At 45.3% G+C, this 12,021-nt stretch overlaps 4 protein-coding genes across 4 annotated transcripts; 2 read left to right on the plus strand and 2 right to left on the minus strand.

The window, feature by feature from the left end:
* Window positions 1-517: 517 nt before the first annotated feature.
* Window positions 518-1,872, minus strand: PGRI_032130 (uncharacterized protein; the record flags this gene model as incomplete). Its single annotated transcript, XM_040790926.1, has 2 exons — window positions 518-1,628; window positions 1,754-1,872. 2 exons carry the CDS (start codon window positions 1,870-1,872, stop codon window positions 518-520), a joined length of 1,230 nt encoding a protein of 409 aa, XP_040647879.1.
* Window positions 1,873-2,500: 628 nt separating this feature from the next.
* Window positions 2,501-3,290, plus strand: PGRI_032140 (proteasome assembly chaperone 4 family protein; the record flags this gene model as incomplete). The annotated part of the gene is made up of 2 exons (XM_040790927.1): window positions 2,501-2,725; window positions 3,042-3,290. 2 exons carry the CDS (start codon window positions 2,501-2,503, stop codon window positions 3,288-3,290), a joined length of 474 nt encoding a protein of 157 aa, XP_040647880.1.
* A 3,047-nt stretch (window positions 3,291-6,337) lies between these two features.
* On the plus strand, window positions 6,338-8,668 carry PGRI_032150 (transcription factor domain-containing protein; the record flags this gene model as incomplete). Its single annotated transcript, XM_040790928.1, has 1 exon — window positions 6,338-8,668. The coding sequence occupies one exon, from the start codon at window positions 6,338-6,340 to the stop codon at window positions 8,666-8,668; it is 2,331 nt and encodes a 776-aa protein (XP_040647881.1).
* Window positions 8,669-9,277: 609 nt separating this feature from the next.
* Window positions 9,278-10,204, minus strand: PGRI_032160 (putative isochorismatase family hydrolase; the record flags this gene model as incomplete). Its single annotated transcript, XM_040790929.1, has 4 exons — window positions 9,278-9,368; window positions 9,439-9,658; window positions 9,723-10,035; window positions 10,115-10,204. The coding sequence occupies 4 exons, from the start codon at window positions 10,202-10,204 to the stop codon at window positions 9,278-9,280; spliced, it is 714 nt and encodes a 237-aa protein (XP_040647882.1).
* Window positions 10,205-12,021: the final 1,817 nt, after the last annotated feature.

Genomic DNA, 12,021 nt, shown 5'->3' on the forward strand with positions numbered 1-12,021 from the left:
GGAAAAAGGATGAAAGAGGGGGAAAGTGAGGCTGAGGTTTACGGTAAATTGTGGAGATCAAAGAGATGAAAGAAAAGTAATTACAATTTTACTCCGTATTCTTCCTTATTATTTTTTTTATAAAAAAAAAACTGTGAGGCTGAAACTGGTATATGGGCATAGTTTTATAGTATATAGTAGTGCTTTCAATATATCAAATTACTCAAATTACGGAGTATTTTGAAAATAACATCATTTTGCTTGGCACTTCTCTTCGTGGGGAAAACAGATATTCTTTGTGGATGGAGAACTATATACGCTTATATGTTGTATACTTAGTTGTATATCTTTTCCAAGTCTTTTTTTTTTTACTACCCAAGGTTAATCCTCAAGCCATTAGGCTCCTTCTTTGTCCCGAGTTTTGGCCCCCAAAAGCGAAAGAAAAAAAATATATAAAACAAACAGGGCGTAAACCGCCTTGTCTAGCCTACTTATGTTTCCGAATTACAGGGGTTTGTCGTTTTCCCAGCCCCTCCATTTAAGCCAGCTTTCGCACAACCCAATGTGAGGGCTGATAAAGATTCTGAAGCATGCTGTTGGGATCCTGAATGTAGCCACAAGCCTTTCGATCTCCACGCTTTTCGAGGCGGAAGCCCATACGCTCCACAAGGCTCAGCACTTCCTCCTCGGATAACTCCACATTTCCTGGCTCACCAATCCCAGTCCCCTCGTATCCGGAATCATTTCCTCTACGGGAGTGGCCGTCATCGAAATGCCATAATAGTGGACCCACGTTGATCCAGAGCCCATTGGGCTTGAGGCTGTGTCGAATCGTCTCAATATACCGAATAAGGTTTGGCGCCGTGTCAATGAAGAAAACAGTCGTTACTGCGTCAAATGTCTCGTGATTGTTCGGTTGGGTATACAATACGGTGAAATCCGCTGCCGACATGGACATCGCACCGAAGCGGCGACCAGAATTGGTAGCCTCCTGCATGGCCAATCCGGGGTGCACGTCAGGGATCATGACTTGCTGGAGCTGCTGTGCTCGGGATTGGAGATTGGAGAAATGCAATGCAAAAGGATGAAGGGCATGCTTTGCCGGCCCGTCGGTGTGGTTCAGAACCCAGCTACTGGCTAGCAGCTGGTGGTAGGAGATCTCGTTTCCCTCGGCGTCATAGCCTGCCATACAGATCTCAAAAACTAAACGGCCCAGCCCAGCGCCAGGAACCAGAACACGGATTTCCTCTCCGCTATCACGCCGTGCCTGAAATTCCTCGTTAAGGGCCTGGAGAACGGGGTCATAGCAGACTTCTCTCTCCGGCCGTCCTTCGAGACTCCAGTCACGATAGAACTGACGTATTGTTGAGTGGGCTTTATTGACATCTGATGAAGTGGCTATATCATGCCAATTTTGACTAGGATTGGTTTTGTCGGGGTTCGCAGCGAGACCAAATGACTGGAGACCTAACGCCAGAATTTTATCGGCGATATCGGCATTGGTATCGATGGCATCATCCACCTTATTGAAGTTATCAAGGATGGAGAATGGAGGCTCAGAGAGCATTTGCCAGTGCGCCGAGGGCAGGGCATAGAAAGCTTGCCGACGACGATGGGTAGTATTCATGTGTGCATTTCGCCGATATTGTCTGTGAGTATATTAGCCAAAACCATTGCGACGTTATGTACGAAATAGGCAATTGGTCGTTTCAACCCAATTCAGAAGCTACAAGCCAATAGACCATATATTATAGCCAGCTGTCTACCCACGTACCTGAATGAGTCAAACGCAGCAAATAACACCCTACGCTCTTCAGGGTCAGCGAAAGGGTCGAAGTCACCTCCCCAACTGCTCTCTTCCCCGGTCTGGGGCTCTTGATGCTCAGATGTCATTGGGTTGCCAGACTAGCTCCACGTCTAATGGCACTGCTCAATACTACAAAGTCCTACGTCCTCTGGTAAAAATGGTAGTGACGAAGAAGGAACAATTGTTGGGGAAAGAAAGTACAAGAAGAGAGAGACCAGAGAAAGTATATGGAGGGGCAAACCAAACAAGTGGGCAATGGATCCTTCCAGAGACAATTAACAGCTTCTATTGGGTGATTACCTTGACCGCTTGTTTCTCCGCCTTTTTACAGAATATAAACACTGTAGGATTGATATATACATAGCTGTGGCTAATTCTCCAGATATGGGAATGTATGTATGTATGATCATGTATATATCTACTAGGTATGAGAGCCAGGTAATTTTCTAATACCGATATATATGATCAACGAAGCTTGAGTACTACCATGCATAGGGACTTGCAAAGAAGAGACAATCGTTTTCTGCCAGCAATAATACCTTGGGAGCCAATAAGAATCAAGTCACGAGTGGCTTTGTTGCCGACCGTGATAGCGACAGGGCGGGGATTTGGATATTGAATGTTCCGACTCCCAAAATACCATTCTCGTCTACATTTTCTTTTTAACATATTTCTTCTTTTACACCAAGAACCGGTTATAAAAAAGAAAACCTCATGGCGACCGAAACTCCACCAGCCATTCCTTTGGCGGAGCAAGCCACTCCTAGCCTCAAGCCTCAAGAGATCTCGTTCACCTTGCCCAAAGCTTTTCATACGACAGCACATGTTCACTTGAACTTCTTAGACCATTGTGCCATGGTATTCTTGGCTACCTCATCACCAGGTGATTCGGGCGGCTCTATCAAGCCTATGGGGAGTTTTGTCTATGCAATGCCAGATGTAAGTACCTTACCTGTTTATTTTGGAATTCTTTGCCACATTTTAAGCGAAGGCATTGTCATTCTCTCCTACCATACTATATGGAAATTCTATGGCATCATTGTTTAGCTTATCATCAAAATGGCTGTTGCCTGTTCCCTGTTCAGTTCGAAGTGGAGTATGCTGCAATCTGCTGAGCACAACCGAATCTCAAGCTCTAGTTAGGCAGGAGATTTGCTACACTAAACGGATATCCCCGAATCTATAATTTAAAATTTCCTGCTCTTTTTCTAGCAAATGCATTTGCGTGATTGGGGTATGGCTGACATCTACATAGCGCACTTCATCCAAGTCGACAATATCAACAACACTCTACACATCACCATCTAGCATTGAATACACAGCCCGCATAGCCAAGATATTGGCTCGACGGTTTTCTATCCCGGTCTATGTTGGCTGCAGTATCGACCCACATGGCATGGGGTTGGAAGTCGCGGAGGAAATGGAAGGGCTGACCAAGATCGTCAACGCGATCATGGAGAAATGGGAAGAGCACAAGCAGGAGAAGACTGGAAGTGCTAAATAATCGTCAAATAAACCTTGGAAACAGCAGATCAAAATCACATATCTAATTGAAGCCATCACTCATTCACCTGGTTTTCTCATTCACCTGGTTTTGACCAACTTCCCCATTTTGTCTCCGCCCATAATAATAATAGGCCAGGCATGAGCATCTACAATGACCGCGAAGGCGACCTCCCTACCTATTTAATCCGACCAAATCTTCTCCGAACAAAATATAAGCCAACACAGACTTCGAGTACCCGCTATTTGGTCCGATTGTCCCACCTTCGATTCGGTTAGGCAACATTGAATCTTCATTGGAAGATAAGAACGCAGGTAGGCTTTTTATTGGCCTGTGGCAGGAGCGGTTCTCGCAGGGTATGCCTGGTCTTAACCCGCCGGACAAGGCGCTAGAATGTACATAATGCGAGCGTATACTCGGGCTAGTCAGAGTTACTGCAATGTTGCGAGTGGGGAGGCTCGCGGCAAACGCGTTGATGCCCTTGGCTTCAGGGTGTGGCTTCGTGGGCGGATTAGCCCGTTGTTTAGTCTGTGCATTGTTAGTGATGTGCAATACTTGGCGCTCAATGCCGATCGGCATGCTTGTTTAGCCTGATTTTGGGAATTTGTTGGACTGATATCTAAATGAATAAATATGTGTTGGGCTCGCGGGAGAGCTTACCAACAGAAGAACCCGTGAGTCCAGGGTGTTGTTCTCCCGGTATCAAAGAATCAGACTTGAATGCGACACGCGAATTATAGCGAAGCTCTGATCGACACATTGTGAGACCCCACATGCACGTTGATTCCACCATACTACTCCGTACTGTGTACATATGTATTTATGTTGGCTTATCAGATATTACCATTGTATCTACCTGCAGGTGGATATCCTTTCAACTCCACATTTGCTTAACACCCTCATAACCCCATATATATAATTTCATGACTAACAATCACCTAATCAGACTTGGAAACGAAAAAAATACTCAAACCAACATTCTCCCCAGACATGTAAAAAACACAAAAAAGAAAGGGATCCAACATCCACTATCTACTCGGTAAACTACCCGAAGCATATTAGATCCCATTTGATCTGAGACACGTTAACTAGCAGACGTCGGGTGTCTCGGGTTGACAGCGATGTCAGTTGTTGAACAGAGCAAATCGGAATGGCTCGGTTAACGGGTGTTTCATCGAGATCGTTGTCCCGCTGTGGGGCGTTGGCCCATGGCTGGAACTGAACAATATACATGGACGAGATTTGTGCGATATGGGATTGGCATACGGAGTATACGTAGGTCATTTCCAAATCGAGAACTTGACTTGGGTTGTAGAATTGTAGACAGGGACCGCACTGGCCTTCGAAAGTCGAGGATCAAAGCAAAGCCACACTAGGAGCGCATAGATATATTACACTTTCCCTTCGGAGCCGGCCGATCTGTGTATCTTTATACCAAAATGGAGATGAGCTTAGACTCAAGTACTCCGTACCAATATATGTATACGAAGTGGTAATTGATCGCCATAAGGAAGTGTTCCAATTGGAGCCCTCTTAAGAGATCATATCAAGAGACGGTAACAGAATTGTACACCGCAAGTTCCGAAACCCAGGAAAGGGCCTAGCTTCAAAGCAAAACAGAAAGGATTTCTGCAGGCTCCATTGGGTTACGGAGTACTCCGTACAGGTTGCATTACACGTGCTATCACGCCCCTGCATAGTACTCCGTACATGGAGAATAGTTCCGAGCGGCACGAACCGAGTAAAGCCTATGCTTTTTTAGGGTTAAGCGTTTAGCTGCATGCACACGGCCCCTTCTGTACGGAGTATCCAAGGATAGGGTATGTCGGTCTTTGCCGAGCTGGGGTTATACAACATAGACATTTTTTATTTTTTTTTTATTTAAAATAATAATTCAAATTGAATTCGGTAAAATGAACAACCTGTCACGAAGGTTCTATTAGTTCGGAGTAAGTTCCCTAAGCGTCCCCTAAGCGTCTCCCAAGCGGGGAAAAAAGGTGTCGAATGCGCCAAGGGGCAATGTGTTTCTGCAGGGGCCAAATGTCAGCGATGAGGTTTTTTTTTTTCCCCTTTTTTTCCTTTTTTTTTTCTGAGCCGGAGAAGTTCCGGGGATACATCAGTACAACATACTCCGTACAGACGGAATAAACATGATTCAAGACTAAGCGGCTGAGGCTGTCTGTGCTCCATAGTTGTTGTTTTTTTTTCTTTCTTCTTTCTTTTTTCTTTTTTCTTTCCTGCACAGAATTCAATTAAATTAATTAAACCAGTGATATTCATTTGGATATATTATCCGTTTATTTTACCTATATGGGTACCCTTACATACAGGTTTTTTTTTTTTAAGAATACGGCTAAAGCTCGGAATAGCCAGAAAAGAGAATAAACATCCGGGCCAACCATCCGATTCCATGTGGTCCCGGTGTATAACTTCCGAAGTCGATCATTGGAATCCTTTTTTATCTGATATCATATTAACTTATTACCATATTAACTTATTAACTTATTTATTCACCTTATTGATTAACATAGTATATTAGTATATTAGTATAGTATATTAGCATATAGCATATTACTTATAGTATATTGGCATATTAACATATTAACTTGATTAAAACTCCAATACCTTACCATACGGACTCTCGGCTTAGATCCGTTGAAGATTCCTTAAATCCCAAATACTCGAAGATCGTAATACTCTCTTCGGCGATCTATAGTTCGTTTTTTTTTTTTCGTTATTTTTCCCTCGTTTTTCCCCTACCCTAATTTGATTTTACATTCCCCGATCTCCCCTTTCTTCACATTCTTTGATCTTCACCTTTTCCTACCTGGGCAACCTCGGCATTTGCATACTATTGTCCGGGTCTTTTGCTTTAATTTTTTATTTTATTTTTCCCCTTGCTCTTAACTTCTCAAACGATGACTTTCCTTCCATAATACCAGGAAATTGAAATCTTAGGACTGTGGCGATAGCCTTTGTCTTAAATCGCCTTTCCCTTTCCCCCCCCTCTCCCATTTCCCCCCCTCCCAATATTTATTCTGAACATCATGCAACCTTTTCGTAAAGGCTACGAACTCCCACCCGTGCAGTCGGTGACGTCGGGCGCATTCCCGGTTCCCGCACTACTTTCCGCTCCGCCCAGCAGACCTGACAGCGGGATGCGAATGTCTCATTTACTGCAGCCTATGCCCTCAGCTGTACCAACAACATCACCGTACCAGCGCTTTTACGATTCTGCTTCTGGCTCACCGGCCGAAACTGCGCTTCCAGATGCCCCACCAGTAAGCTCAGTATCAGGTCTCTACCAAACCAGCCCGGGGCACGGGCAACAGACCGCCGCGCAATTACAGCAGAAGCGCGCGTATCGCCAGCGTAGAAAGGACCCTAGCTGCGATGCTTGTCGTGAGCGCAAGGTCAAATGTGATGCCTCGGAGTCATCAAGTTGCACCGAATGTAACAATCGCAGGGTGCGATGTCAATTTACCAAAGAGACCAACCGCCGCATGTCGTCCATCAAACAGGTCCAGGATCTGGAAAAGCAGTTGCAGAATACGAAACAGCAATTACAGCACTTACAGACGGGCATGATGCGGCCAGATCGCATGGCCGATGTTGATGAGGGCGTCTCGCAGCCGATGGTCAAGTTGCCCGAAATCGAATATCGACCGGTGCGCCGTTCAAAGGCGCCCATTCCGCAGGATTTCTCCGATGTGCGGTCTAATCTCCGTCATTATGGCCGTGGTATCTTGAAGGTGCCCACTCCATACCGTCAAAAGGGTGCAGAATCATTAGTGACTGGGGATTCACCAGAGCTGCCCCCGAAGAATCTAGCAGACCATTTACTGGCCCAATATTTCAATTGCATTCACTCGGTGCTTCCGGTCCTTCATTGGCCCATGTTTATCGCAGAGTATGAAAAGGTTTATCGGTCGGGGTCATTGCTGGGTGTCTCAACTGAATGGGCGGCTGTGCTGTTTAGTGTATTTGCCTGCGGCTCAATTCACACAAACGACGCAAATCGGGAGGAGGAAGGAAAGAAATACGTACGCACATCCTGTGGGATTATTGATGTTTGGCACGACAATTTCAATTTGGATCGGGCTCGCGCGGCGCTACTGGCAAGCATCTTTCTCTACGAGGTGAATTCAAAATCCGCTAGTTGGGTGTGGATTGGCTCAGCAGTGCGCGTGGCTCAAGAGATTGGGCTACACATCGACTCTGGACCGTGGCCTGCGGTGGAAGGGGAGATGCGGAAGCGTGTTTGGTGGGGGCTATACGCCTGGGATAGATTACTCGCTCTTGAGATGGGAAAACCTGTGTTGATCAACGATCAAGATTGCGATATCGATCTCCCATGTCCTGTGGACGATCAATATATCACAGAAGGGGGCGATATCCCAGACAGCCGGCAAACCACGCCACTACTAGCTACGATCCACGTTGTCCGGTCCATCGGTCAACTCACGCGCACTCTACGCTCAGCAACCATCAGCCCTGCCACGCTCGAGACCTTCGAACTCCACTTCAACACCTGCCTCGCAACATTCCCCTCCCAATTCCACCCCAAAACCGATCAAGACCTCGACCCCCGCTCCCTCGCCCCGGTAATTTACCTCCAGAACGCCCGCCTCTTTCTCCACCGTCACAACATCTCCCCCTTTTGCCCAGACATGGTTCGCACCTCAGCAATGGACTACTGTGTCTCCACAGCTCTCGACACAGCCAACATTCTCGCTCGCTGCATGCGTAACTATCCAACAAACCCGGGACCGCCATGCATCAACGATCCCCGTTCCCACTTCGCCTCCTGCGCCGGCTCCCTCCTCTGCACACACATCTGGCGATGCACGCTCCTCCTCCTCTTCCGCGCCGAGTACGCCGGTGCTCTGGCGTGCGTACAAGCTCTGGCATCAATCGGCGACGTGCGTACCGTCAACGCAGCTTGTGGCCGATACCTCGCCTTCTTCCTGCGTCGTCTTCTAGCCCGCATTCGCCCATCCGAAGCATATGTCCCTGATCTCGACCACGATGAAGAAATGTTGGCTTACGTTTCGGGCGATATGCAAGGGACCAGCGACGGTAGCTGGGTATGGCACGGATCAGAGACAGGTTCTCAATTGGAAGGGATGGGGAAATCGACCTCAACATCTTCGAACCATCAAACCGAGATGGAGATGGATGCCGAGTGGGAGGGGTGGGAGTGGATTGAGAAGACTGTCCAAGATCTCTTTACCGAGCAGCATCAGCAACAACAGCAGCAGATGGCTTATGGACAACCAAAACTGGAGGCTTCTGCTTCATCTTCCACTCTTGCGCCTGAATCTGCCGGTTCGGCCAGTTCGGCTCATTCACGTATGACGATTGCAAGTATTATTTGAGTGTTTTTTTTTCCTCCCGACACCGTTCACATGCGTTTTGTTTTTTTTTCTCTTCGCCTTACTCCTTGAACTCCCCCCACCTACTTCATACCCGTTCCACCTCCCTCGCATATCACCGCGTCTATCCATGTTGTATGGTTCCAGACCCGATCTAGAGCTCAAGCTTTACAAAGCTTGCGGTGTCATGTTTTTCGCTTGCCTATTCTCTATATCTTCCTTGCAAATATTGCATTGCCGATACCCATGCCCAAGTGCTTGTTTATAGCCTTATGTCTTACTGTATATATTCACAAGCACACGTACCAGATTCGATGAACTCCTTCAGTTTGCATTTCTATGTTTATATTTCTTAGCTACAAAGATTGAATCTTAATATATTGACCAAAGCTTTAAAATCTACTTGTCAGTGACATTGGTCTTTGTCTGGGTAATTCGATTCACTATCTTCACAAGCTATGTACCAAGTCACCAGACATTATTTTCTTTTTTCCATCCCTCCGTTTCCCTTCTCTTCTCCATTTCTCTACCACCTCGTCTTTTTACTTTTCCAACTCTCCACCTCTCTGCCTTTGCACTTCTCTAGTCAATCCCACCTTGAACAGAATATACCTAGATCAAAGTCCCCTCAACAGGGAAAAAGGTACCATTCTGGATAGATCCAGCGTGATGACGGGCAACAAGGCCATAGGCAAACTGGTACCTACAGAGAAAAAAAAGAAGATATTAGAACTATGAACACAGCATAAGAATAAAAAGGGATAGGAACTTACTTATCAAGGAAAGGCAGAACCTCATTGAGACCAGGAGTCTTACGCCAATCGCGCATAAGGTCACAGACAATACCGAACAGACCCATGAGTGTAACACCAGCCCTCTCCATGCGGCGATTCGCATCTTCAGCAAGCTTGACATCAAAAGTGCCACTGGCATCGGTATTGGCAAAGACTTCGTAGCCAGCATCAACAAGAGAGAGAGCGAGGAAGGAGGTGCCTGTCTCAAATATCAGTATTTTTTTCACTGTATTTTCCTTTCTCTTTTCTTTTCCTTCACTTACAAACTTCAGTAACGATACCCGCGATAATCAGCTGCTTCTTGCCTGTGGCCTTAACTGCAGCGCGGAATTCCGCATTGTCCCAGGCATTGACCTCACCCTGACGACGGACGAAAGTCGCGTTGGGGTGCATTTCGGTGATTTCCTTCAGCAAAAGGCCGTTGGGGCCTGCATCAGAGGAGCTGGTTAGAACAGTGGGAAGGTTAAAGACATTTCCCAAGGCAGCGTGGCCGAGGATGTTGTTGCGGAAGTCGTTGGTGTTGAAATCACGCACGAGTTGTGCGAGACCAACTTGATGATCGATGACGAGCAGGGCCTTAGATTGTTAGATTGGGGTTTTTGTTCTTCTTTTGGGTGATATTTGTTCAATGTTGTTTTGGGGAAGGCGAACTCACTGCGTTGTCCTTGTCCAGTCTGTTCCATGCTTGCGCGGGAACGGATGCTACCAGCAGGAGGGCTGCTTTAATTCCGGCAGAGATGCGCATTTTGAAATTGATCCTTTTGGTAGATTGGGAACTAGGATTGTCTGAGGTACTCTGGATATACCTCTAGACTTGGTAACGAGCTTGCTTTTATACCTCGAGCGTTGGAGGTAGCTGCCTTCCTAGACCGAAGAGCCTGGTCGTTCTCTTGTGTCTCATAATCATGACAAAGTCCTTGTAAAGGTCTCACTTTGCTTACTGCGTTGATTATCGCCACTTTTCCTGTACTGTCGGTGGTAGGTGATGTCTGCTGTTAGTGCTTGAGCTATCGCGGAAGGGCGCCGTTATGTCTTGGCTTGCAGAAATGGCTAGACTAGACAGGGATTCCGGATTTGTGAGATTATGGAATCGTGACAGAGCATTGAAGAATTTATTTTTTTCATGTTTTCTCTCTAAACTTGGAAGTTAGCGTGCAGTGGTTTTCCTCTGGTAGAATGGTATAGGTCAAACTTGAATTCACCATCACTTGGTTTCGGGGTCCATTTTAGATTGAATCCCGGTATAACCAGCTTAATTCGAGTAGTTATTTTTTTTAAAAAAAGAAAAAAAAACTACAGCTGTTTAATTTGGGTCTCGTAGCGATGGTTTCAAGGCTCACTTATTGAATCGAGGTAGATAGGTAAATGGGAAGAAGTATAAAATAGAAAAATCTATGCGCTGGTGCTACTGTTCCTGCAATTTTAGAGATCTATACATGCTAAGATGCTCCAAGTTAGCATTTTCGAGTCCCGAATATACTTATTTATTTTCGGAGGTGCTCCGACCGAAACCGGGACTTAGATTTCCGAGATAGGGCTTTATATCAATGATTCTAGACCAAAAGGTTATTAAAGCCTATATAATTACTCGTAATATACTAGCCGTTGAATATTCGTGGACTCCATACGGAGTAATGAGAAATCGGTTAAAAACACATCAATGGCCTCATATTTTTTTGGATTATGCTTTGCAAAATACGCCGAATGAGCCTAAAGCCAAGGAATTTTTTCGGTGATCCCTGAAACCTGAAATTAATCTGGAAATTGGCTTAAAAAGCCCAACTGGTCGGCTCGACAATCCGTAACTAAACCTGCACGTTATTTTGTGTATAAGCCGCCTGTCAGCTGCCTGTCAGCACTACAGAACCTTCCACTCAGCTGAATATGTATCTAAATTAAGTCTAGTTTACTATATATATATTTTCATGGCTTTTTTTTCCTCGGCTCGGGTTCAAAAACCCTGAAACATCCATAGAAGTCATGGAGACATGTAATTTATCACATAATTCCTGCCAAGCCTTAACAAAGCCATTATATATTTTTCATCAGAATTATCCTCTGATTATTGACATAGGCTGATTATGGAATCGGATGGAACAAGGTTTATGGAGATCTACATCCTATTAGGTGAAACCATTGAGCCATATTTATATTGTACTTCGTACTGAGGCTGAAATTTGCTTTTTTTTTTGGTTCCTCCAATTGATGTAAATAGCCTGACTTCGACCTAAGTCCTAATATTCGATGATAGCGACCGCTAGACTTATGAGAATATATATATCTAGTCTATCCTTCTATACTATCGAAACATTATATTACTACCATGATCTAGAAAAAGTTTACATAATCTACTATAGAATATGATCGCGTAGCAACCACTACATAGCTATTGAATATATAATCCACATGACCTTGGGATAAATGCTGAAAACGTGTTCTACACGATAGTACAACTGTTCAGCTCTTTATTCTAGCGCTAACCGGTTATAGCCTTGCTCATAGGCAGTTATTCGTTTGCTATGAGAAACCGTTTTCTTTCCGTTGTTTTATAACGTGCAAATA

The sequence above is a fragment of the Penicillium griseofulvum genome (assembly GCF_001561935.1).
Source record: "Penicillium griseofulvum strain PG3 chromosome Unknown contig_80, whole genome shotgun sequence".
NCBI lineage: Eukaryota > Fungi > Ascomycota > Eurotiomycetes > Eurotiales > Aspergillaceae > Penicillium > Penicillium griseofulvum.